The 25,903-nt window shown below is 51.2% G+C and overlaps 1 protein-coding gene across 1 annotated transcript in view; it reads left to right on the top strand.

The window, feature by feature from the left end:
* The first annotated feature begins 5,444 nt into the window (after positions 1-5,444).
* The window catches only part of STARD13 (StAR related lipid transfer domain containing 13), a 177,320-nt gene continuing 156,861 nt past the window's right edge, over positions 5,445-25,903 (top strand). Inside the window, exon 1 of the mRNA XM_037057643.1 lies at positions 5,445-5,883. Coding sequence (XP_036913538.1) covers positions 5,760-5,883 — 124 coding nt within the window. The 5' untranslated portion in view covers positions 5,445-5,759. The remainder of the gene's footprint in view (positions 5,884-25,903) is intronic.

Below are 25,903 nucleotides of genomic sequence, written 5' to 3'. Positions count from 1 at the left end.
TGTGGGTGGCGGCTCAGCCCAGGGTCCGCCCACGGGAGGTGGAGGCACATGCCAGTTGCAGCTGTGAGCTGAAGGCTTTGCGCTCTACGGGGCCCGGGCAGCACCCTGCAGAGTTTAGTGCCCGCAAAGAGGTACGCGTGTGCTTCCTTCGCACAGACATGCGGCTTATTCGTTCATCGAGTGCGCTCCCCAAGAGCTGGGGCTGCTGAGAACCGTCCAGCCCTAACGCACCTGCCCACGCTCCTGGCATTTACAATCCAGTGAAGGGCCCACGGGGCAGCAAAGAAAAATAAGCAAACACCACACCTCCCAGGGGCTCGTGTTCTGGACAGACTCCCTGAGGCTTGAAAAGGGAACGGAGGGGAGGAGAGGCTGACAGAGGCAGCAGCCAGGCTGAGACTGAAAAGTTAAGAAAATCAAATGCAACCCCCCCCTTTTTTGAGATCGTCATGTGCTAAACATAGTTCCGGGCACAAGGAATGTGCACACAGACAAAACACAGGTTTCAGTCGCACAATTCGAACAGACTTCAATAAAATTAGCTAAATCTAAAGTGATCTTCCAGGGCTCCAAAAAATAGATTTGGATGTGTCATTTTTTTAAGTTTAATATCAGGGGTTTTATTTTAAGTGACACCTGCAAAATATTTCATTAAAATATAAATTATACCAAAAGGATATTACTAGTCATGGGCCAGTGGGGCACAGTTGAAGTAATAGAGACAGCATACCATCCTCTCACGTGGAAGGGAAAAAACGCTCACCCGAGGCGGGGAGACAGAAGGAAAACGCCTATCAAATGAGAAAAGTGCTTTCCATGGCACCAGAAACTCAGTAAGAGTAAGTCTTACACACAGTAAGACTGTATTGTCCTAAAGCACAAACAGGAAAAAACTTAAAACTTGGACAAAAATTGCCTACTTTTGTACCGCTTCCATTGACAAGTGACACCCTCGGCTTTGCACGAAGCCACTGAAGTCTGGGAGAAACAGCGGTGCATGTGGTGGGAATAAGCGCAGAAGCCAGGGCTCGGCCCCGGGACAGCTGCAGCAGGAGCAGCTACTGCACTTCCCGGAACACTGGCTTCCTTATCAAGAGCAGAAAAGCACGTGTGTGCTACTCACCCCGATCGAAGTGAAACTGAGGTTCGCTGGTTGGGGGGGTGGAGCGGGCAGACACACCTGCCCTGCAGAGGAGGTGGCTGTCGGCTTCCGTGAGCTCAGCCACTGCCCCAAAGAGTGATTCACAGTGCCCGTTTCACTGTCCCCAGAATGTGCTGAGCCTTAAACTACTCTCTACATATGGGCGGTTATAGCAGGATGGAGGAGTCTTCACCAGCCAATTTGCACGTACCCCTGCAACAACGCAAGGCGGCCCCGAGGGTTCAATCGGCTCAGCCTATCCGGAACAGACAGGCTGAGGGGCCACACGGTGTGTGCAAGGGGGTGTGAAGACCATTCCAATCACTAGACACTTCCTCAGTCCAGTGCCCCAGGAGTGTGACGAGAGCCACATACCTGAGGTTCCTATGCGGTAACGATGGTCTCAAAGCACGCATGAAAAGTAGAAAAAAGAATCACAGTATTTGTAAAGCCAGTGAGATGCTGTGTCTGGGCATTTTCTGGACCATGTCAGGGAAACACTGAGCACAGTCCAAAAGGCATGGAGCTCAAAAATATTTCAATTAATCAGTGCCAAGCCGAAAAAGCCATCCCAACTGTTAAGCAATAGAAGGTTGGCAGATTCAGAGCACGGCTCGATGGACACTCAGACACACCTGCTGTGACAGGCGCAGACTGGGGACTATGACCAGAGGACCCAGCAGGAAGAGTCGGATTCTCCAGAAAGCTTGCAGCAGTTTCTGTGCAGAAGTCAGTGATATGGGACGTTAGCTCACGGCCTCTGGACCTGAGGGAGCGCGGGGGAGTGGCTGCTGGGTCACGTCTATGACCCCTGGAGACTGCATGGCCCAGTGAACTCTTCACCCTCTGTCATGCAGCACAAGGAAATGGGTCACGGCAAGCAAGGCGGCTCCCTATGGTAAAGCCGAAAACAATGTGGTGAGTTAACCAGAGGCTTCTGGCAAAGGGTTGGGTCTGGCACAGTTAAGAACTGGATTCTTTCCTTAAGCAGAGAAAACAGAAGGCTCAGCAAGTGCACAGGAGACTTCACCTCTCTGTTCTTGGTGTAGAGGGTGAGTAGAAATCATACAAAGTTGGTAGAACTTCAGAGTCTTTAGCATTCGGAGGTGGAGGTGGGCAGGTGGGCAGTACTGCTCATTGCTTGCTGTGACCGGTGGTGAGTGCCTGAAACGAATACAATACTGTGTGCCAACTATAATGGAAAATGAAAAATGATTTTAAAAACATAAGCTGGATTCTATGAGGTGGCATCATGTGCTCTCCTGGGAGTCGAAAAGGGCCCCTTGGAGGGGCTCCCGGAAGTTTGGGGTCGGACAGTAAGGTGATGATAATGTCATTGATGGCAGCGCCCACGGAACCCTTCCTTTGGCCAAGTGGCTAGTTTTGCTAAGCCCACAATCCAACCCTGTGAGCAGGTGGTGCTGAGGGGCAAAGGCGTGGCCCGTGGAGCTGGACTCTGCCTCAGGCCACGTTCTTACCAAGAGCACCAGTGTGTCTGTGCCAAGCTGGGCCTTGAGTGGTGAGGGCTGAGCTCCCAGGAAGGAGTGTCATCCCCTAGAGCTGCTGAAGCAGGAGGGAAAAGTTGGGGGGCGGGGTGGAGAATTGATATATGAACCCCAGGGAATGAATGCCACCATGCAAGGAGGGGTCAGGAGCTCAGAAGGCAAACACTGAGACCCAGGGAGGAGAGGGAAGGGCGGGAGGACAGGCAGGGTCAGGAGGACGGGGACGGTCGGCCGCATCTCGTCACCCACACGCTCCAGAAAGGAAAACAGCTGGGACACCCATCAGATTTAGCAATCGGACAGTTATGGGGGGGGGTGTCTTGGCAGGACGCGTTTCCGTGCTGGGGTGGGGGAGCCCGGCGTGCACTATCGATAGGGATGTGGTAGGGGCAGCACATTTGCTCTGGTTGTCTTTGCCTCGGTTTGGGGGTCTCATCTCCTTGTGAAGGAGGGTGAGACTGCAGGGTAGAGCCTGCCAGAGGGAGGGGCTGAGGCTGCAGGAGAGAGCGGAAGTGACTGATGTAGCCAAGTCCTGGTGGGCCGTGAGAAGGACCGGTGCGCTGGCCTTGGTCAAGGACTGGCTCCTGGATGAGAAGAGAGGCACCTCTTCCACCTTGATCGCCGTCGGAGGGAAGGGAAGAAGGCAGCAGGAGTCAGGAGTCCTGATTTCCTTCCTCCTAAGTCAGCAGAGACCTCAGGGCCCCAGGTAAAGACTGACACAGGGAGGGGGCTGCCGGAGGGGCCCGATATAACTTTTGGCTTTGACGTGGGGCTTGTGGCAAATGGGAGTGGATGCTGCCTGAAGAACTGTCCCCAAGACTCCAAGCAGCCTCCCCCCGCCCCACCCCTGGTTGCCACCAGTGGCATCTCATGCCTGTAGCGGCTGCCTCCGCACAGCTGCAAGGTTCTCTCCAGCAGGGCGCACAGCCAGATGGGGCACAGGCTGCTCAGGCAGCACCTGTCCCCAGCAGATCACTGCAGGCTCTCGTCTGGCTTCTCTCGGACAGGCCCGAAGGCACGCACTCCCCCACCGCCAGAAGGAAGCCAGCTGGCAGGCCAGAGTTCTAAGTCACCTTCAAATTTCCTTCATTCAAGGCAAACCCCTGATCTGCGACACCTGAATATAAAATACGTGTTAAAATAGAAAGCAGGAAGGGTCCTGGATCCTTAGAGCTCACCTATCGGGGAAGAGCTCGAATGTTCCTACACTGTTTTAGTCCTGTGTCCATGATGTGACAGCAATTGCCTCCCTTTGGTGCAGTTAGAGATCTTTGTTGTTGTTGTTGTTAAGCTTCCCCGGGAATGCACGTGTGACACGTCTTGTTGCTGGACTGTGCAGCAGTTGCTTCAGGATGACAGATCTTGCCCCTCGCAGAGGGGTCTGTTGTCCCCGCACACACGCAGCGCAGAGGACGTCACCCGAAAGGGTGCTTGGCGTGGGTCCAGGAAGCAGTCAGGTTGCTTTATAACCGGCTGCCATCGTTTCTAGTCCCTTTACGACCCATGACTCATTGCCTCATAACTGACAATTTCAAAGGTTTAGCAGGGGGCCACCAAAAAGCTCACTTTTTTCTTTCTAGCTCACTCTAAGATGTGTTTCCCTAGTGAACATTTTATAAAATTTAAAAGAACAAATTAAAAATAACAAAGTAAAATGAAAATATAACTGAAAAGGGGAAACTTCGGGTAGCCAGCTGTTAGTTTTTTTCTCCGTAAGTCAGTAGTAACTCATATAGCAGAGGAAGGATTGGATAATTTCCTTGAACTTTCAAAGTTCACACAGAGCCCCTGGAATTGAAAAAGCCAGCAAACAAACGACGCGCAAAAATGAGAAAACAGCTAACTAAACTTTGGTTCTTACTTGGAAGTCTGGTTCAAAGACAGTTAAGAAGTAATGAGATTTAAGCAAATTTACTGTTTAACTAATTCAGAAATCCCCTTGAAATATCCTGGCATCCCACTTAAGATGTAAATTAATCACATCAATGCCATCATCCCTTTGTCTGAGGTTCCCCAAGGGAAATGCGGGGCACCCCTCGGACCAAGCTGGTGCTGGCTGCACCCGTGTCCCTCCCAGGCTTTGGCGCCCAGGAAAGGGACAGGCACTCCTTGGTGACTTCTTAAAGGGCCAGCATCTTTCCTCCCTCTTTCCGGAAAGAATCAGTTAATTTTAAATGATAAGCCTGCTTCCTGGTATTGGCTAAAATACTTGAAAATTCTTTTATCATATTTGACTTTCTTATAATACCAACTTTTCAACCTGCGGAGGGTGGGGCGGGGGGGGCGTGAATGCTTTACCAGACTATGTAAATTTACTTTCTGTGGGTTCCCCATGGTTTGACCTTAATATTCCTTTCTGCAGAATGACCACACAGCAGTCAGATGTCCAGTTTCTGAACTGTCTAGATTTGATTGTAGGTTGCAGCCAGATAAGTATTTAATTGATGAAACCAGGAAAAATTAACCAATAACACAGGAGCACCAGTACTAAACCCCAAAAGTAAAAGCAAAAAAAAGAAAGAAAGAAAAGAAAAGAAAACTCCCTCCAAACTGGGTAGCTGATTCCAAGGGACTTGACTTTAGGGAGAACACGACGCGTTATCAGGGACGTGGTTTAACATTTTTGTGCGTTTGTGACGGCGGAGGTTTCCAAGACTGAAAAATAGAAACTGGAGCAGCCCCTGATCTCTGAATGAAATCGGAAAGGGGTGGAAACTCCCCGACTGGGGCGGGCGTCCGACCAGGCTGTCAAGTTTAGGCGGGGGCGGGAGGGAGGGACAGACAGAGGGAGACAGACGGAGCGCGGGGCAGGACGGGGGCGAGACCTCCCTGGAGAGCCCAGCCGGGAGGGCAGGGAGCGGAGAGCGCCGCGGGGGCAGGGGCGCTGGGACAGGCGCGCAGGAGTGGACGGAGCGCGGAGCGTGGCCACGGGCGCAGGGTGGTGGCGCGCCTCGGCCGGGCGCTGACAGCGCCCCCATGTCGCGCGGGCGGCGGGTCCCGCGCCCCCAGCCAGAGTTCTGCGGCCCGCGACCGGAGTCGCGGGGAGCCTGAGCCGCGGGCCACGCGGGAGCGGCGGGGACCAGCCCGCGGGTAGTTATGAAGACGGATCTAAAATGACCAGCAAAGGGAAACCTCTCCCCGCGCCGCTCAGGCGGTCCATCAGTGAGCAGCTGCGGGACTCCACGGCCAGAGCCTGGGATCTACTGTGGAGAAACGTCCGGGAGGGACGGCTGGCAGGTCGGTGTCGCGAGAATCCGGGGCCGGGGCGGGGCGGGGGGTGGGGGTGGTCTGGGAGGAGGCCCCCCCAGCCTCCGCTTCGGGCTCCCGCACGGGGTTCAGAGCCTGAGGTCTGGCCGAGCGCCCCGTGCCCCCCGGGAGGCGGGTGAGCTCCCCCGGGCGCTGGAGCTGACAACCTGGCCAGCGTGGCTCCGGGCTGGCAGCGGGGGCAGAGGTGCGCAGGCAGGTCTGCCCCCCAGCCGCCAGCAGCCTCAGCCCATTGAATGAGAATGCAACCGGTACCCAGACCCAGTGGCCTCTCAGAGGGCCGCCCCCCACCCCACTTGGCCCCTTCCACGCGGAACACGCCCGCTGTGTGTGTGGGAGGGAGAGGGCTGGCAGCACAACCCCGTGCTGGGAGACCAGCATTTGGGGGCAGGATTTGGGGGAAGACAGGTGGACGCTGTCGCTTGGAGCAGCTGCCCACAACCGCTGTCTGGCTGCGGATCAGGCTCTCGGCCCTCTCTCGGAGGTTACAAAAGAGGGCCCCCCTTTGGGAGTCCTTGCCCAGGGATCAGAGGAAGACAAGAAGCGATTGTTGGGAGCCAAGGGGCCCTTGAAAACTCTTGCTTAGGCCCAACGGCCAGCTGGGGCCTGGTGAGCCCTCCAGCCTGGTGTTGGTGGCTTCAGCTCTTGTCCTACGCTGAGGAACCATCATCTCCTTGTAGGGCCACAGGGAGTGGTCTGAGTCTGGTGGTTCCACAGGGGCTTGAGGGCTGGTTAGTGGCCACAGTGCACTGAGGAAAGTGGGCCCACCCCACAGTGGGGAGAATGCCTGGGCAGTGTGGGGCTTAGGGCCCGGCCCCCAGGGCTGGCTGCAGGGAAGATGTTTCAGGAACTGGGTTCCTGAATGTGGTTGGAAGGGGCCTGAGCTGACCAGAGTGCAGTCTCTCCAACAGAGCTGGTTAGCAACCACAGGGGTAGAAGAGAGTTCTAGAGAAGAAGGTGTGAACCTCGGACACAGGGAAGAGGTGTGGGGGTGGGGGGGTCGGGGCGGGGGGTGAGAATGGACGTGCTACCTGGCCTGGGCTCCACCCACTCTCCCTCAGTGCAGAACTGCCGGGCAGTTGGCTGGGTGCTGCGCCCTCCCACCCAGCAGCCCTGCCTCCCCATCAGCGCGGCAGAACCTGGCAGGAGGGGCCTGGAACCTGCACCTCTTTGGGCGTTGGGTCCTTATCCACCTCACTGGTTAAATCAGAAGTAGGGACCCCAGTCTGTGCCAGCCCTTGATGCAGCCAGTGTGAAGAGTTCGCTCCATACTTTCCCTCCAACACAGAGGCCCCATTCAGTGAGCACCCAAGAAACAGACAGATTTTGGATTTGGGCCCAGACATAAGTTGCGGTGACTGGGGAGTTTCGACTGTTGATTTTGAAAGACTTGGAGGTGCATCGCAGCCCCTGGTGAGTGGCAGGCAGCAGTATTCCCTGTCACCCTGCAGGAAGGCAGCGTCTGCTCGAGGGGTGGGGTGAGAGAAACTTCTGTGGTCCAGGAAACTTCGGTTGCGTCACACCTTCAGAAACCTTGCTGCCAAAGTCTCCTTCCTCGATTCTGTTCTCTAAGTTTGTTAGGTTTGCTCCACAGGCGCATCTTCCAGGAGGGTTGCCCAGGCTGTGCTGGGCTGTTACAGAAGCCAAGGTCAAAGACGGGGGTGGCCCATCTTTATCCAGAAGAGACTTGGGAAGGAAGAGGGTGTGATTCCCCAGGGAAGCCACTATCCACACCAGTCGTAGACACCGCAGTTTGGTTAGGGTGGTGGAGAGAAACAGCTGTGATTCTGGAAATAAAGTATAGGTAGAGGTGTTGAGATCATGAGTTATGGAAACCGAGGTTGGAAGTGGCCTCAGAATGGTGAGGATGCGAGTTCTCCCAAGGAAATGGCAGTATGAGGTTTCGAGATGTTTAATCAGAATAGTAATATCTGCCCACCACTCCGCTAACAGCAGATGCCAGCCAGTCGCTCAGCTGGGACCGAGCCACCCTCTGCTCTGTGGCCCGCAGCGAGCCGGGACACTAGCCACACAACCCAGCCAGCTCCCTGAAGGAGCTTTTTAGATGTAAATGGATTTTCTTGGGTTTTCTTGCTAAGGTAGCTGAAATATGGAACTTTGGCCACGAGACATCGAAATACTTAAGTTATTAATGTTGGCATCAATTTGAGGGGAAAGTATTCTTCATTTGTGAAAGTGTTCTTTATATGGTTCGCTTCACACTATCAGGATGACCGACTGGGCGCACGGACCCCAGAGAGCTCTGCTCTGCAAAGCGAGGCANTAGATGTAAATGGATTTTCTTGGGTTTTCTTGCTAAGGTAGCTGAAATATGGAACTTTGGCCACGAGACATCGAAATACTTAAGTTATTAATGTTGGCATCAATTTGAGGGGAAAGTATTCTTCATTTGTGAAAGTGTTCTTTATATGGTTCGCTTCACACTATCAGGATGACCGACTGGGCGCACGGACCCCAGAGAGCTCTGCTCCGCAAAGAGAGGCAAGGGGGCTATTGCCTTTTTGTTTTTTCACTTCTTTCAGGTCAAAGTTTTGTGCTGGGACTTTTTTATTTTCCTAAAAGTGTCTTCTTGTTGTCCTTAGTCAATAGAACAGTGTCCAACGTGACTTACAGCAAACTTGTGTTTGTTTTCTGAAGGGTTCTGCAGGTATTGGCTTCTTCCTTTCGCTTTTTCCCACCCCAAGGAGGGGAATCCTTGTCTGACTCACTCTTCCTTCTCTTTCACAAAAGGCGATCTGGTCAAAGACACAGGGAGATGTTTAAACGTATTGTCCCCTGTGGATTTGTGTGCTTTGGGGCCCTACTTAGGAAGGGGGGATTATACACAATCGGGAAAAAGCATTTCTTAACACATATCGCACCGACACAAACCCCAAAACCAAAGGAAGGATAAGCTCTGTGTGAGGCTCAAATGTGTTCGTTTCACCACAAAATCAGAAAAGGGAGTTATTGGGCTAAAAAGATGAACCATGGGAGCTCTTGGGTTTTCATCGGACTGCAGCCTTTGTGCCCATGCACACTTCTTCATTCCCCGAGACTCGACCCTCCTAAGGGTCTGTGAGAGTTTTTCTCACCTGTCCTCTCAGTACTGATTATTGCAACAATGGTGGCAATGATTGTGTGTCCCCTAGGTGACAAAGTTAGTTAGTGTTCAGAGCAAGATACTAATTCAAGTTGTCAGAGGCCAAAGGCCATCTGGACTCCTTTCCTGTCCCACCACACTGCCCCTCCACGGGGCCTCAAATCCTTTCCTAGGGCTCTCTGCCCTGTGCTACTTTAAAACTGCAGAACAATCTAACTGCGTTCACTGCCCTTTCCTTTCTCCTGGAGTGGCAGAGCTAACCCCAGCACCTAAAGCAGCTTGTCCCCTCGCCATCCTTTGGACTGGACAGTGCGTGGGCTTGCAGAGATTTGAGTCAGACAGTCCTGCCTCTAGCTTGTCGGGGCCCCGGTGTGGCAGACCCTGCCCGTGGCCACCGATACCAGGAGCCCAGGGCTGCAAGTGCGAGATGCTGTCATCCTCCAGGACAGTGAGTGACAGGTTCCTCTGGCTTCCCTAATCAGCCACCACTGGGGGCCAGTCTCAGCTTTATGGCATCATTAAATTCTAGGCAGAAACACGCCCTTTACAAACTCTGATGTTCGTTAGCAGTCGGAACTATTTTCGAATGTTAAGGTCTGAGAAAAGCCAAGTGAGTTTTCTAAAGCTTTCTGCTCCTTTCCGTTAAAATCCTGCTCTGTTCTAATGGAAATGTAATCCACACATTTGACTCCTCTGTACTCGTATGACAGTGTTTAGGTAGCTTGTGGACTAATTGATGTCCAAGTCTTTTGATCTCTTTTATAGCCGCATTCTAACTAATTTCTCTGAGACACCGGAACTTATATCGCTGCCAAGAATAAACTAACGCAGTGATTTTCAACCTTTTTTTTCTTCTCATGGCACACATACACTAATTACTAAAGTTCTGAGGTGCACCAAAAAATGTTGTAGTTTTTGCCAATCTGACAAAAAAAAGTAGGTATAATTTAGATTGATTTACACTGTATAGCTCTTGTTGTGTAGGCTGACGTCATTTTTTATTTGGCAATCTGAAGGAAAAGGGGACCATGCCCCTGACGAAACAGTCAGGCATTGCATGTTTTAAAAATTTACTTTGGCATAAGGGTTGAAAATCACTGAACTAACTTAAAACACTGAAAAGTTTGAGTTTTGTTAGAAACGCTAATTCCACCAAGTGTCGGTGGGTTCTTCTCGGATTCAGACGGGTTCGCTCACTCTGAGTCTCAGTGCATCCCTGAGGTGAGGCGGACGGGGACTGGGGCTTGGATGCAGAGCGGCGTCCAGAGCAGAACAAGGGTGCGCACACTGTCTTCTTGAAGACACTGTCCGAGACACACTTCTCAGACACACTGTCTGAGTGTGTGCCCTGATTTCCAAAGTGCAGGGCGACGCTGGCTGGTCCTTCCCATGTCGTCCCAGCNGAAAAGTTTGAGTTTTGTTAGAAACGCTAATTCCACTAAGTGTCGGTGGGTTCTTCTCGGATTCAGATGGGTTCGCTCACTCTGAGTCTCAGTGCATCCCTGAGGTGAGGCGGACGGGGACTGGGGCTTGGATGCAGAGCGGCGTCCAGAGCAGAACAAGGGTGCGCACACTGTCTTCTTGAAATCTGAGTGCGTGCCCTGATTTCCAAAGTGCAGGGCGGCGCTGGCTGGTCCTTCCCATGTCGTCCCAGCGCTGCCCTTCTGTCTCACGGTCACTTCACAGAACAGCCAGCCCACCCTGTCGGGGTTGTTCTCCCCTTCACATTTCTTGGAGTCCATTTAGATGTGATTTATGTGAGCAGAAACCAAAAATGCAAGTCAAGCACACAGGCAGCCAGAGTCGGAGAAGGGGAGCACACCACGTAGAGCTCTCAGCCGTAGCTCCGCATGGAATCATCCGGCCCCGTGCGGAGGTCCTGGCTGTGTCCCAGGGGCTCTGATTCGGTTTGGATGGGGCCTGAGGTTCAGTCCTTTAAGTCCTGCGGGTGTTTCCATGGGAAGGGCACATGGAGAGCCACTGACTCACGGTCGCTACCATATGATAATGCGCTGAGGTCTGTGTCGAGTGCAAGGTCATATTCGATGTCCCTGCAAAAAGTTTTTGTGTGGGTGAGGTTGGAGTGCACTAGTCATTTTACAGGAACAGAGGCCAATGCGTTTGGAGAATAATGGGGAGAGGTGGTATGAGCGGGTGGTGGGAGACGTGAGGAGTATACCCTTGGCCAGGTTTTAAGATTGGGTCGGGCCCATTGCAGGGGCAGCAAGTTCGGGTTCAGTTCTCCTGGTAAACAAGCAGGGGATTTGAAGCAGAGGGCTGGCGAGACCTGAGTAGGTTGCTAGTGGAGTGGTCTAGGGGACGGAGAAACGGTGGCGTGGACTCGGGTGGTAGTGATGGGACAGGGAGGAAGGGACAGAGTGGACACCTGTCTTGGGTGCAGAGACGATGGTGCTCACAGCTTGGTTGCTGGGCGTGAGGGAGAGGTGTCAGGGACCCCTGGTTTGCAGCACTGTGGCTGCCATGGGGACTGCTGGCAGGTGTGCGTGTTGCAATCGCAAATGAAATTTTGTTTTGTTTTGTTTTTTTGCGTATGACAGCTGAGGAGTGAGGTGTTCTCCTTTGGCCAAATGTATGGCATAGGTGCCTACCAGACATCTAAAACTGAAAGTCGGAGAGTTGTATTTTTCTTTGTGTAAGTTCTGGAGAAAAGTCCAAACCAGAGATGTAAGTCTGGGGTTAAGGGACCAGATGGGGTTACTTAGGAAAAGACTACAGAGAAGAGGAAGGCCTCAGGGACCAAGTCCAAGGGCATCCTTTATTTATAGCACAGTAGGTGGGAGTGAACTTTATCTACAAGATGTTTACAGTTGTGAGCCCGAGAAACAGACTTTATTCTCGTATTATTGTGTATTATTGTGTTACTTTCCATACAAACAACTGTAAACCGCTTCTCCCTACCCTGTACTGTGTACACAGTAAACTTCTGGGGAATTGGAAAAATAGCGACACTGTTCCTAAATTCAGCAGGAAGCAGAATGACGGTAGTGCTCTGTCGAATAATCTTTTGTGGCAGATTTAGTATTTATTTGGTCCTAGAGCTGTGGTGAGTAGAAAGTCTCACTAATAAAATGTCATTTTAATTTAGAAATTATATTACAGAGTAACAGTAAAAGTTCTTCAACAACATTTAAAGAAAAGACTTCTCAAGGTCACCCTCACACCTACAAAAAGTTAAAATATAGGTAATTCAGTAAAATGGCCTTAGCAGGAATACTTCTACGGTGACTATCACTCGTTGGCCCCACGTATAATGGGGTTCAAGTTTTATGCAGGGAAGTTGACTCATCCAGGGTCAGGAAATCTGGGACTAGACCAATCAGACAAATCCCAGCTTGTAAGAAAGGTTCTGTATGCTGAAATTTCCAGTATTGTGTCTGTTAATCGGTTATGGTTTATCCATAATAAAGTGGACTGAAGGGGAAATTTCTCAGAGAAAAAATAGATAGCATCTTAAATGGTTGTGTTTGTAAGGAGTGCAGCTTAAACTTTGCCTGAGCCGTGGGTTGGCCACGCCTAGGCAATAACACAATTTCCTCCTGGAACTAGGAGTAAAGAACGGTTGATGTTCATTTATTGCTGGTGGTTGGTTACCCTGGATAGAGACTCGAGCCCCATTAGTTGGCGAGAATTCCTGGAAAAGATATTTGATGCAATGCTTGCCAGTCATCGATTTGGCCATTCAGACACGGAGCACACGTGTGCCCAATCCACATGGACTCCTCTTTTGTGTCTTTATATCTTATGCTGAACAAAACAACTTAGGAAGAAGAACTTGCTTAGAGACCTTAGAGCTCTCTGGGGTTTCATCCAACAGTGTACTCCCATTCTTCCCCTTTGCAAGTCGAGTGACATTGCAAAAGAAAAACAAAAGTGTTTTGAAAGTGTTACAACATTCCTGGGCTTCTTTTCAGAGCCCTTGAATGTTTAGTTCTAAAACAGTCCAGTTAAAGGACAAACATTTTTGTCGTGTTTGTAGTTAGTCAATAAGTATCTATTGAGCCATGAAGTAGCATCGTTGTCAAACCCTGTTGGGACTGTGATGCAGGACATTAATTCAGGGCTGTGGTTTTATCCTGGCCCGGCACCCACATTTTATTATGCTGCTCAAATCGCGTAACTCATCCCTCGAACCAGAAACGGAGCCAGCTTCCAGAAATTGCAAAAGGCCACTCTAGACTGTGCCATGACTACATAATACTGTACTTGCCCATCCGCCGTCGAGCCATCTTACATTCTCAGACAGAATATGGCCATAGTAATGTTTTTATCTCAGAAAACACTTCAGAACACTGGTTCCACGGCTTGGTGTAGAGGAGGATGTTTGATGGATAGACCACCATGGGGTTCTGTGTGTAGTGAATACTTCGTTCTCCTGCCCAGATAGGAAATGAAATGAACTAGAGATAATGCTTCGGCAACCTCCCCAAAACTAACACACTTGCCAGCCCTGACATCAAATTGGAACGTTGTACCCTGTGCGCCTCATTCTCTCTCCAACTGGATGGGGTGGCAACATTACCGGTGCCTTGAAGGAGCATTAACAGTGCTTCCTGGTGAAATTCAATGTTTACCGTTAGAAGAGCATCCTAAAAGTACAAGTATTTGGCTGGATGTGTGGGGAGGGTAACAGTGTGAGTGATATCACTGTTCCAGCGCACAGAGATGTGGGGCTGCCAGATGACGTCACAGAGGTGGCAGGGTAGCGGGCCTCTCTCTGGCCTGGCCTGGGGCTCTGTGTGTCACAGAACTGTTTCCAGAACAATGATGGACGGCCCTTTTCCTGGCCATGGACTGCCAGTCTCATAAATACATTATGCATTTACTTTCCCTCCCCTCCCCCAAAAGGCCTCTTAACAATAGACACAGAAGAGGAGCCATTGTGAGCGTGGAAATGAACCCCACAGAGCTTTTACATATTTCAGTGATAGCTTTCCTGTATTCTTTCTGGAAAGGAAAAAAGACAAAGCTTACGCTAAGGGTTTGATTTCTAGCCCTTAAATCTAAGTCAAAGCCAGAATAACCAAAGAAACAGTGATTTTTCCAGCTCGTTTCATGTGGCGGCACACACAAACTAATTACTAAAGCTGGGTAGCACGCCCCCAAGTGTCTTTTTGGCCCGTCTGTCAAGAAGGAGTAGGCAGCGTTTTGATTCGTCCACCCCCGGTGGCGGTTGTGTTGGCTGTCGTCACCTTTTTTTGAACAGTCTAAGGGGAAAGAGGCCAGTGCCCCGACCCAGCGGTCAGCTATTGCCTGTGGTAAAGACTTGTGCAGCGCAGCGGTGAGCTGACCCACGCGGTTGGAAATCGCAGCTGTCCGGTAGCACCCTGACGGTGGAAAAGGGACGGAAGCTGTTCGAGATTGTGTCACATGTACATGATTCCAACGGTGCCGTGGTGATTCACGCCTGTGGAACTGGCATCCACTCAGTCCTAGGGTTGATGTAACCATGTGCCGCGCGGCTGCCTGCCAGGAGGGAGCATAGATCAAGCAGTGCGGTAGCTGCCCGTCGTGGAAGCTTCAGCCACACGGAGCTGGGTGCGATGGGAGGTGCTGGGCGGGCCTCACGACCCAGTGGTCAGAGCAGCTGCTGCAGCCCTGGTTGCCCGGTGTGAATCCCGCCCCCACTGCTGAGGCAGTGGGTCCTTGAGCGAGAGCATCCATCCTGTCCTTTCTTTTCCCTCATCTCTAAAAAGAAGGGTAAGCATAGGACTTATAGAGTTGTGATGAGAATTAAGTCAGTTAATATTTTTAAGGCATTTGGCCGAGTGTGTGGCTCCTAATAAACGCTGGAGAAGAGTTTATTTAACAACAACAACAACAAAAAGAAACAGTGGAGAATAAAGCAGAAAAGGCGTATTTTCTGGTAAAGTGATGCTTTTAGCTCCAGCTTTACATCACCACCCTTCAAACTGGGACTCTCCTGCCTTGTCCCCGTGTCTCAGAGGTCCCTCTAGAGCCCGTGTTCAGGCTGCAAAGATGTCAACCACACGCCCTTGGCCTGACTGGGATAAAAAATCAAACACGGTCCTACGCATGTCAGTAGCATTGTCGGCAGCATCTGTGTGAATCCATCCGTGTGGTGGCCTGAATCACTCCTCACGCTCACATGCTGTCTTTGCATCCATTGAAGCAAATATTTTATTTAGATTTTTTTAAGTAGTGCAGATGGCGACAAACTACACTCTTGGTGGGCTAGGTTTCCAGATCCATGTCTTGTTTTGAGCATTTAATTAAGCTGTTTCTTAATTAAAATTTTATTTGCAGTACCCACAATTTATTTATTGAACTGCTGCTATTAAGTTCATGGAGGCTATTTCCTGTGTGGGCTTCACCTAGAGCCACCTGCTCAGAAAAGGAAATTAGGAGAAGTAGTCATAAAGCCTGTCTCTCGCCACCAGGGATACGCAGCACGTAGCTGCCAACGTTTTATTTGTCATCGCATCCCTCTGTCTCGGTGCAGAACACCAGAGGTGACCAGGGTCTCGTCTCAGACAGAACAGAGATTAATCCCCCTTTGCTAATGGAAGTTCGATAACCTCATTTAATAACGTAAAAAAAGACATTTTCCTTTGTTTGAAACTTAGGTTCCCTATTTAACGTAAAGGATTTCCGAGCAATCAAATAAGATGAGTGCCTAAATTTGGGGTGGATTTTGCATGGTTCTGAATAGTAACACGGAAAAGTAGGCAGAGTCTATCCCTCGTCCGCAGATTCAGGCCACACTCTAAGAAAGTGGGCACGCGTTCCACAGGGAGGAGCCGGTGGCTCGAGAAGCCCTTTCCGTGGGGGCGTAGCTCTGAACCCACAGGAAGTGTCAGCCACGGAGACGGCGTGGTGGGAGAGCGCCGGGTTCCACCCTCCGGACAGGAGCTCTGCCGGAACCTGTGCAGCCTCCACGGCGCGGTCACCGGAATCCAGAAAACCGCACTGCAGGTGGCGCTCTGGACCGGCCTCCTGCAGCAACCCTGAAGCATCCACCCGGCATCCGTCTTTGTCCTGGGGCGCAACCTCCCACAGGGGAGGGGCCGTGCTGCCCTGGCACCGTCGCTGAGGCGCAGAAGGTGCGCGATGTGCGCTTGGTGGGCGAGCAGATCGATGGCAGTTGTGGTATGAACAGCTGCCCCTCGCTGGCCACTGTGGAGGGTGTGGTCACTGGGTGGGTCACTTGGGGTCACTGGGCCGCTGGGTGTGGTCACTAAGGCGTTTTCTCAGCGGATGGACAGGCTTCCGGGCGAGGACCCGCAGGGTCCCTGGTGGCACCCACAGCAGCTCACTTTGGTTTGGAAAAAGCCTTCCTCTCCAGGCTCTGGAACCAGAGCACAGTCAGAAAAAGGGTTCCACCCCTAAGAAAATGCAGCCCCTGGGCGTTCGCTGGGCCAGTGAACCCTGGGCTGAGTTCCCACCTCCAGGGACCCCCTCCCCGGGCTGCCTGCCATCATCCGCATGGCTCCTGTGGGAGGAAACCGAGGTGTGGACAGGTCCGCCACGGGTTCCAGGCGCGTCAGCTCTGAGAGCTGCAAGAGCTTGTGGGAGCAGCACCCTTCGCGGGGCCGTAAGATCTGGGAGAGCCTGACGACCCCGGGACCCACATCAAGATCCTGGTCTGGCTCTTAGAAAGGGGCGATGTTCTTGGTGTCACAGTGATGACGTGGCCTCCAGGTGACCACAGGGGACAATAGACGGGAGCCGCCCATGGCATCCTGGCCTTGCAGGGCCCCCATGAGGATAACAATGGTGATTGTGAGGATCCTGAACACCTGTGTCCAGTTCAATGTTTCCGACGACAGTGACGTCCCATCGGCCTCCAGTCCTCAGGTCCCCACAAAAGCCCTTTGAGGTGGGCAGCCGAGGAGCGATGGCCTCGACCGCGCTTATTTATGAGTCCAGGAGCACAAGGGAAGGGGTGTGGTGGCCCACGGTCCCTCGGGCAGCGAGGGCTGAGGGCTCTGAGCCCAGGCTCCTGCCCGGTGCTGCCCGGTGAGCTCGGCACTGTGGGATCGGTCAGGGGCTGTAGCCAGAGCTCTGGCTCCCAGACCCCGGTGACCATCAGAGCTGTCATCAGAGAAGCTTAGATTGTAACCTGCAGGCTCCTGGGTTCCTGGAGTGAAAATCCCCCTAGGAGCCCATGGGTGGGGGACAGTGGCGCGGAGGCCCTGCAGCAGGCATCCTTGATGAGCCTCCCAGGGGTCCGCTGTTGTTCACGCACAGCCTGCCGGGCCCTCTGCTCACTGGTGACCAGGGAAGGCTGCGAACTGCCCTGGTGGTTTCAGGCTCCTGCAGTGTCTTCCAGTCCTACTGCTCTGTCTCCCCCCACCAGCCTGGGTCCTCCTCATTTGCACAGACCTGCTCACGTCCATCACGATGTAGTTCCCAGTTTCCCGCTGTGTGGGTCTCCCTCTTGCATGTGGGTGCCCCTTGAGGTGGGGGCAGTGAGGGGTGTATATGCCAGGCCCCCGAGTCAGCGTTTTTGCACATGTCAGCCTGGGAACCGTCCCTGCAAGACTCCGAGGTCATTGGTGACGGTCCCCGTGTTGCCAATGGGGTGAGCGCAGAGCCTGGCCGAGGACAGTGCAGCCCGGCCAGGGTGGCGTCTCGCCCGGCTTCGGTCCGGCCTCTCCATTCATTCTATTCTGAGCTGCTTCCAGGCTCCCGGGCAAGACAGCTCTTGTGCTCTGATAGAGAAACTTCGTCTTACATTTAATAATAAATCCTTTTACCTCTTACTGCATAGTCCACTCCATGTGGTAAAAGAGACTAGTTTTCTTTTTTTTTAAGAATTAAAAAAACGAATGCCTTTCTTCATTTGGGAATCATTTCCTAGCAAGCTTCAAGGAGGCGAGTGGCCTTGATAGAGATATGACATTTATTTATTCGAGCTCTTTAATATTATAAGGAAACTCCAGCCAACCTCCTGCCCTCTTCTTATCTTAACCCCAGGAAGAAATGAAATATCAGAGCACATGGGAGCCTTATAGATTGTGTGGTTCGAGCCATTCACTTTACAAGAGATGACCGAAGCTCAGAGAGATTCAGCGAACCTGTCCCAGGTGACATGTCTCATGAGTGATGGATTAGGGACTAGAGTCCAGCTCCACGTCATATTAAGTGACTTCTAGGGTGACAGGTTAGATTTATTGTCGGCTACCCATTCATAAGCAAAATGTCCGTGTCTGAAATTAGACTCAGGTACAAACTTCTCAAGAGGGAGATGGTTCCTTACTTTCAGGAGCAAAACCTTCCCCGTGGGATGCGTTTGTAAATGTTGATCACCCGGATCGCTGTCTCGGGACATTCAAGGAATTGGATTCGTCCCTTCCGTGTGCTCCGTTCGCCTCCGTGGCCCAAACCCAGCCTGCCCTACTACGATCTCGCCTTTAGGTGCTTGGTACCCCTGTCAGCGTTTTGGGCTTGAGCAAGATAACCCTCCCCTGTCCTCTGCCTTCATCCAAGGGGCGATTTTGTAGCTAAAGGGGAACTACCAGCACCCCTGTTATCACAGGTCAGCTCGGGGAAAGAGGAGAATGCCCAGTTGTAATTTAAATATTAATTTTTCACCTATTTAAGGTGAAAATGTTCCTTTTGACCATTTTTTAAAGCTAGATAAAAATTTTTTAAAACTTTTCTAAACTATATTAGCTTTTTTTTCCTTACAGAGACTTCACATTCTCATTGACTTAACTTATTCAATGAATATCTATTCAGTGCCTGCAGTGGGAACACTGCCCCAGCATTGGGGGTTCTGTGGTATACAGCAGACAGAACCAGTGCCCACTCAGGACCCCATCGGAGTGGGGAGACAGATAATACTGAACAAACACGTATGGGTGCTATAAAGGACAGACGGACAGACACACTGTGAAGAAAAGCGAACAGTGTGAGAAGAAGCTGGAGGATGAACGGAAGGGCTATTTTGGACCCGATGGCCAGAGAAGGGCTCCCTGGGCGGAGGGATGGGGGCAGAGACCCTCCTCGCTCTGGGGCAGAAAGGGGGGGGACAGGATACGTGCGGGTAGGCCCTGAAGCAGGGGGCATGTGAGGGTGTCTTCGGAAAGTCAGGGTGCTGGGGGGCCTTGGAGCACAGCCACAGCGTGGGAGAGGGGTGGGAAGGGCAGTTCACTGGGTGTCGGGCTTCTACAGCCTTATGGCCTGGGAAGAAGCCCCCGTTATGACCTTGGTCCTGACTTGCTATGAACAATTATCTGGTGTGTGATGGAAAAGTTGGAGAGAAAAGGCAAGAAAGGTCAAGAGGGGAAGCATAAAGACTTTCTAGAGGCCTCCCCGAAGTACCAGATTTAGTTCATGTCACAGTTATAAAAAGATACACCACTTGCCACTCTTAATGAAAAGGAGGAGAAGAATGGCCTCTGGCCCTCAGCTTCTCTAAACAAAGGGGAGGAACTAGCTAGATTGATTCGTCTACGCAAAAACACTTATTAAGTGTACACCGTATTCCAGACACTGCGTTCTGCTGTGCCCTGAGAATAAAAAGATGGAAAGGACATCCTGCCTCACCCTCAAGGACCTGTGGTAGCAGAAAAATACCCAAGATGGGTAGGTCGATCAAGGACAGAGGCATGAAGCTGGACTAACTTCACAGAAGGGATAACCCCCGAGTTGGGTCTTACAGGAGCAGAAGTTCCCGCTCCTGTAAGGAGAGGCAGATCCAGTGTATCAAAGCCGCAGAGAGGCACCACGCAGCCGGGTAGTAATGGATGTTGCTGGAACCTCGGGTCAAGAAGGGGCGTAGGCGGAGGAAGGGATGGGCAGGTGTGCGGAGCCCAGACGATGGGCCAGTGGACTCCCCCCACCCCCAGGTCAGAGAATCGGCACCCATTTTCCTCATTTTAGGGCTTTAGCATCACTGGAAACATTTTTCCTTCTTTGTGTGTGGTCGGAATAAGCATCACAAGCCCCTGTTTATTTTTACAGCCACGTTTTCTAAGTTCCCTGGCTTCCACCGGGTTAAAGAATACCTGTTAAGAGATGCTTTTCATGCACGGGTGTTGCAAACACTCTGAGGTCTTCTGTGGCTTTTCAAGGTGACTTTTGTTGAGTTAGCAGAAGACCCTGTGAATTCCGGCTTCCAGCCTGGCTTCCCGGGGATTCTTCACTCCCGGTCTGGGTGTGGTCACTTGGGTTTGCATGTCTAAAGTGCCTGATGTGCGTGCGGCACCGTGACGGACCCCACGGCTTATCATTTCCACAGCTGGGCTCATGTGCATTCTTCCTCAGTTTTTTAAAAATCTTCAACCAAGGCTATTTTATACTATTGATTTGGAAGAGAGAAGAAGGGAGAGAGAGAACGAAAGAGAGGGAGAGAAACAGCGCTGTGAGAGAGAAGCACCGACTGGCTGCCTCTTGTATGTGCCCTGACTGGGGATGGAACCTGCTCCCTTCCTGGTGCACGGATGGTGCTCCAACTGAGTCTCTGATCAGGGTTGCTCAGTGGTTCAGAGGGCTTTTGGGCAATCATTCCTTAAAGGGACCCCCTTGAAATGCGATTTGGAATGGAGAGTTGTATCCACTCAGTCACCACGTCTGGGACTGGGGGCTCAGGTCAGGTGTATTCTCTCCTTCAGAAGCATTTATCGATGGCCTGCTTCAGGCAAGGTTGCCCATCAGGTGCTGGGGACACGGAAATGAGTGTGATACAATCCTTTCTTCTGAGCAACTTACAAGTATGGAGGACGTCTTATCATTCTGATAAGAAATGTTCTAATTCTCTGGCTTCAGTATACAGACTGAATGGTTTTAGGTCAATGGTTAAAAAGGTTTTACAAAATTTCATTAAAAATAGTTGCGTCCTTTGATTATGGATAAGCGCAGCCTCTCATGGGGGTGGGAAGCTGGATGCGTTTCTCCAACGAACGGATGGGGGGCGAGGGGAACAGGCAGAAGAAAAGTACCGATTCATGGTGGACAACTTGAGCCCCTGCACAGCTGCTGTGCAACACTCCCCCTTTTGTTCAAGCCGTGCTGCTCTCTGGATTCCTCAGCTCTCTGCGACCGCCTGGGGGCCCTTCAAATGTCACCAGGGCACCAACCAAGTGTCACACACGCAGCAGCCCCTGGGTGGCATTCCCTATGAAAAGCCTGGAATGAAGTCACTGCCCAACAAGCGTCTGCCTATGAAAGACAGTGAACTGGTGGGGAACCCACCGGAGACAATGCGAGACTTCATTCCTGCCTCCGCTGATAACTGACTGCCCCCCCCGTAAAATCTCCCCGTGACCCAAGTCCCCTGTGGGGAATCTGGGACGTGTCTGTCCTGCACTTCTGACCTCCAGGGGACTGAGAGCTAAATCCGGGAGATTGTGGAGAGGGTTAGACTTCCACGTCTTTCCCAGCCCTGTTTCCCTAACTCTCTCCTGGCCGTTTTTCACAAAGGCGAAGCGGCCTCCTGCTCTGGGGGGAACCGTTGGCCCTCACCACGGAGACTCTGGGGACACCAACAATGGCTGTGACCACTGAGTCCTCACTGCGTGCCAGCCGCTGCGCTGAGCACTTTACACGCGTTCATCTCACTTCCTCTCAATGACCCGCAGGCTGGGCAGCACGAGCACTCTTGTTTTATAGTGAAGACATTTAGACTCTAAAACGCACGTGGTTCTTGGCCTGGGTTCGCAACACTAGGGAGCGTTCCGAAAGCAGAGGTGGGAGCCGGGTCTCAGGGGCCTCAAACCTCTCTCTGTCTCCCTCTCTCTGTCTCTCTGTGTGTGTCTGTCTGTCTGTCTCTACATATAGATAGATATATACACACATACATTCATATATATGGGTGTAGAGGGAACTATATATCACAACACATTTGTGCTCCCCAACTCACGGACAGATACCTTCTCCGTAGGAAAAGTGCCTACCGACTGAGTGAAGCCCATCCCGGGAAGCCCATGGAGCGACTGCGTGTGAAAAGCAAACCACATGGGGTGTGTTAGGCACGAGTAAAGCAAAACGGGTGGATTTTGAAAAACGTACCAAGAGACTTTTGAACGATGCTGTCAGCAGCCACCCCTTCTTCCAGACAGTGTTCGAAGCTCCTCCCAGGAGGTACCACACAGGAGGGGGGGGGGCCACACAGGAGAGAAAGGGAGGCTCACTCCTTTTGGGCTGGATGTCAGTCTCCCCAAAGGAAAAAGTAACCTTGGCATCGTATTTGACCATGGAACACTTAGCTGTGCTGAAGAGCAAATCCATCCTCAAAGTGTGAAAAAGACGGCACCGCGGATATGCACCTGAACAGCCAGTTTTCCCCCATTAAAAATGTGTAAATAAGTATTTATTTACTCATAAACCAACCTGCTGATTATAAAGATAACATGATGATTACCAAAAAAGGACCCAGTGATAATCACCACATACTTCTAAAGTGTATTTGAAACAACATTTTGAAAATATTTCAAGCAGGCAAGCCAGTGTTTTTAAAAATAAATGCGGTCTTCCAAGAGAAATGTTTTCGTGGAGACGGCCCATATGCGGCTGTTACAGGCATTTCTAAATGGCAACGTTGCTTACTCATCACACATCTGGTGCAGCATTGGAAGACTGAAGCCCTATTTGTGGATAAATACACAATTATTTCATAGATATATTTCTTTCCAGGAAAATTATAATAACTACTACAACATTTTGAGCGCTAACCATGTTCCAGGCACACAAGTTTTGGATTTAACACTGAAAACAGGCCTCGCAAGCACAGTATCCCATTCACTTTTCTTTTAGATTTTATTTATTTATTTTTAGAGAGAGGGGAAGGGAGGAAGGAAAAGGGGGAGAGAAACATCCATGTGTGGTTTCCTCTCATGCACCCCCTACTGGGGACCTGGTCTGCAACCAGCCATGTGCCCTGACTGGGAATTGAACCCGCGACCCTTTGGTGCACCGGCCAGCGCTCAGTCCCCTGAGCTACCCCAGCCAGGGCCAAGTCTACTCGTTTTTCATGTGACACAACTGAAGCTTACAGAAGCTCGGCAACTCCGCAGAGTCTCCCGGTCAGGGCCATTGTCTCTTGAGGCTCCTTGGTGGGAGAGTAGCTTCGCCATTTCTGCTTAGGCAGAGAATGGGCACGCAGGCTAAATGGCGCACGGCTCCGCTGGAGTGTGGCTGGGCCAGAACCGAAGTGAGACATACAGGGGCTGGCAGGAGGGAGGCCTGCTTGAGTGTGGTCAGCAGGGTAATAATATGGGTGTCATGATTTAGAGTTTTAACGTGAGCATTCACCTAAAAATGTCATGTGGTGAGCTCGAGTGTGACACTGTTATGTTGCAGAATTGCAGGCTTATGATGTTGTAATAAAAGATTTTGTAATGAAAAGGGGGCGCTATTTGTGCCGGACACCCATCTCTCCTTAAATCACTCAGTAAGATAACCTATGTGAAAGCACTGAAGCCACATCATTTAATTAACCCTCAAGTTCCAGTGCAAAAGGACCACCTGGGTTGCTTTCTCAATACAGGTAATCTGGAGCCCACGGGTTAGAAGGTCAAGTTGGACAGAAGGGGGTTCGGGAGCCTCCAGAGAACGAGGAGGCTGTTGATCCGTGGGACCCACTCGGAAACCCCGCTGCCACACTGCAGATGCTCCCAGTGCGGCTTCCTCCCCTTCCCCTCCCCGCGTGTCTGAGGACAGGAAGAAAACCAGGGACGATGGTGTGAGGGCAGTTCCTGGGGGGTTGTGTCTGCTTTAGGTTGTTTTATTCACATTCCCTAAAATAAAATTTCATCTCAAATTCAGCCTCGTACCTCGAAGGCCTCTTTTCAAAGACTTCAGGGAACATAAGGTTGGGGTTTGGATGGATGAAGGAAGTTCTCCCAGAAGCTCCCCGGGGCCCTCCAGCCTCAGAGCAGCCCAAGGAGCGCCAGGTGGGGGGCGGGGTTTCCTGTTCATTCCCGTTACCCGTGTAACCCGGCTTTATGCATCCGGTGGCTCTCACAGTCGTTCTGAAGGGAAGCTTTCCTGCGCGTTCCCACTGAACTGTAATGCGTGTGTTTGGGGGACGGGAAGGTGAGGCTCAGTGTCCGTTGGCTTTTCCGTGAGTTAGTGGATTGTACTCTCCAGCTTTACCTTTTCTCTGGGGATGGAAGATGCTGTTAGATTTCTCAGGACTGGTGACGAAACTCTAAGGTTTATACGTTATGTGTCAGACAATTCAGAAGGCAGTGTATGCATTTTGGAGGGCTCTTTTATCCCCTCCTTTTTCTGTCTTCTGGGTGTGTAACGTTTGGAAAGTTTAATCCAATCTATGATGGATAGGCAAGAGAAAGGGATTAAAATTTAAACACTTTAAAGCACCTCACATCAAAAGGTTTTGTGAAGAAATGGATTCCAAATCCTAGGTTCTACGAGGATTTTGTATTCATGTCTTTACTCATTCAACGGGAGACCTGGGAAAGGCCTTCATCCTGGTTTCTTCTGAGCAGCTGCAGCCTGAGGTGTCGGCCATGTGTGTGCTGGGCGAAGGCTGAGGTCAGAGTCAAGGTGCCCCTTCACTGCTCAGCATCCATGGGGGGCAGCGTCAGCTGTGCTAAAGGCACAGTTGTGCCCTCGATGTGCTCAGAGACTGTGACGAGTGGCCTGTGATACTAACAACAGACTTGTCTGATGTGTAGGTTCAGCATCTGCTCAGTTTACTACTTAAAAAGAGAGAGAAGAAAAGATATATATGATATGCCCTATATGCTTTTGACATATAAGGAAGGAAGGAATTAGTGGCAGCAAAACAGACCCAGGGCTGGCAGGAACGACGCTGATGGCCTAGACGGAGTGGCAGCACCTGCCTTTGGGAGGGAAGGTTTCGGGGATGAACTTGACATAGATACAGAAGACCAATATATGACCGCCAATCTGCTGGCACCTATTACTATGTTCAATGTTCTTAGGAGACACATGGAATCTTTACAGAAGAGGAAAGTAGAGGGGTGTTTTTTCTAATTTCGATAATCTGTATATCTTACTCCCTTGAAAACACACACACACCCAGAAACCACATATAATGTCTGTGCATTCGCAGTGAGTGGTGGGAAGTAGGAATTGGTAAGGCCACAGGGGAGGGGGGTAGCGGAACACTAACCACCCCCTTCTTTAAGTACCTGGCGTGAGCATGCTCCAGACGCTTCTGTGAACAAGTTGTGGAGGATTTTCTTTTTAAAATAGAAAAATGGTCTGGAGGCCGACCCCGACTTGGAAACTCCGACTCTAATTCTCTCTTCAACCTCAGCTTCTGGTCTTGGCTTTGGTATAGCTGGGTCCTAAAGACACACGTACAAAGTCTATGCGGACCTTTTAATTCCGTATACAAGTCAGCCCCGTTTCTAAGTCAGGCCAAGCCGTCCGCCTTGGCAGAAGGTGCTCTTGGTGTGCAGGACCAGAGGGAGGGGTGCCTGGCTGCGGGGGCGGGGGGGGGGGAGGGCGTTCGTAGAATCACATGGATTTTGGTGAGAGCCTTCACTGTCCCCCCCGCCCCCTATTTAACAAATGTTTTCAAATATTCTCAAGTAACACACTTAACTTGAAAAAGAGTATGGATTTGCTTATTTTTGGGTCAATGGCCACTATAGCCATTAGTCGTGTGTAAAAATCTGTTTGTGCATCTTGGAGCGCTCGGCTCGTAGGTCACATCACAGTTTCAGCGCTTTACCTGCCTGGTCCATGCAGAGAAAGCCCGCTTTGAATCTAAAACAGGCTTTGGCAGAAAATTTTTTCAGCAGTTGTGAAATGTTGCATTTTTTTTTTAACCTTACTCAGTGAAGTTAGAGTGACTGTCAGCTGTGGAGACAGACACAACATCCCCTGGAGGAATATGGCGAGGTCCTGTGGTTCCCTCTTTCCCTCCGCAGAGACTGAAACGGGACCGGAGGCAGCAGCCTGAGTACA

The sequence above is a fragment of the Sturnira hondurensis genome, unplaced genomic scaffold, assembly GCF_014824575.4.
Source record: "Sturnira hondurensis isolate 20B ecotype Veracruz unplaced genomic scaffold, ASM1482457v3 Scaffold0009719, whole genome shotgun sequence".
Taxonomy (NCBI): domain Eukaryota; kingdom Metazoa; phylum Chordata; class Mammalia; order Chiroptera; family Phyllostomidae; genus Sturnira; species Sturnira hondurensis.
The sequence above is the reverse complement of the archived record's forward strand: the minus strand, read 5'-3'. Positions and strand labels throughout refer to the sequence as shown.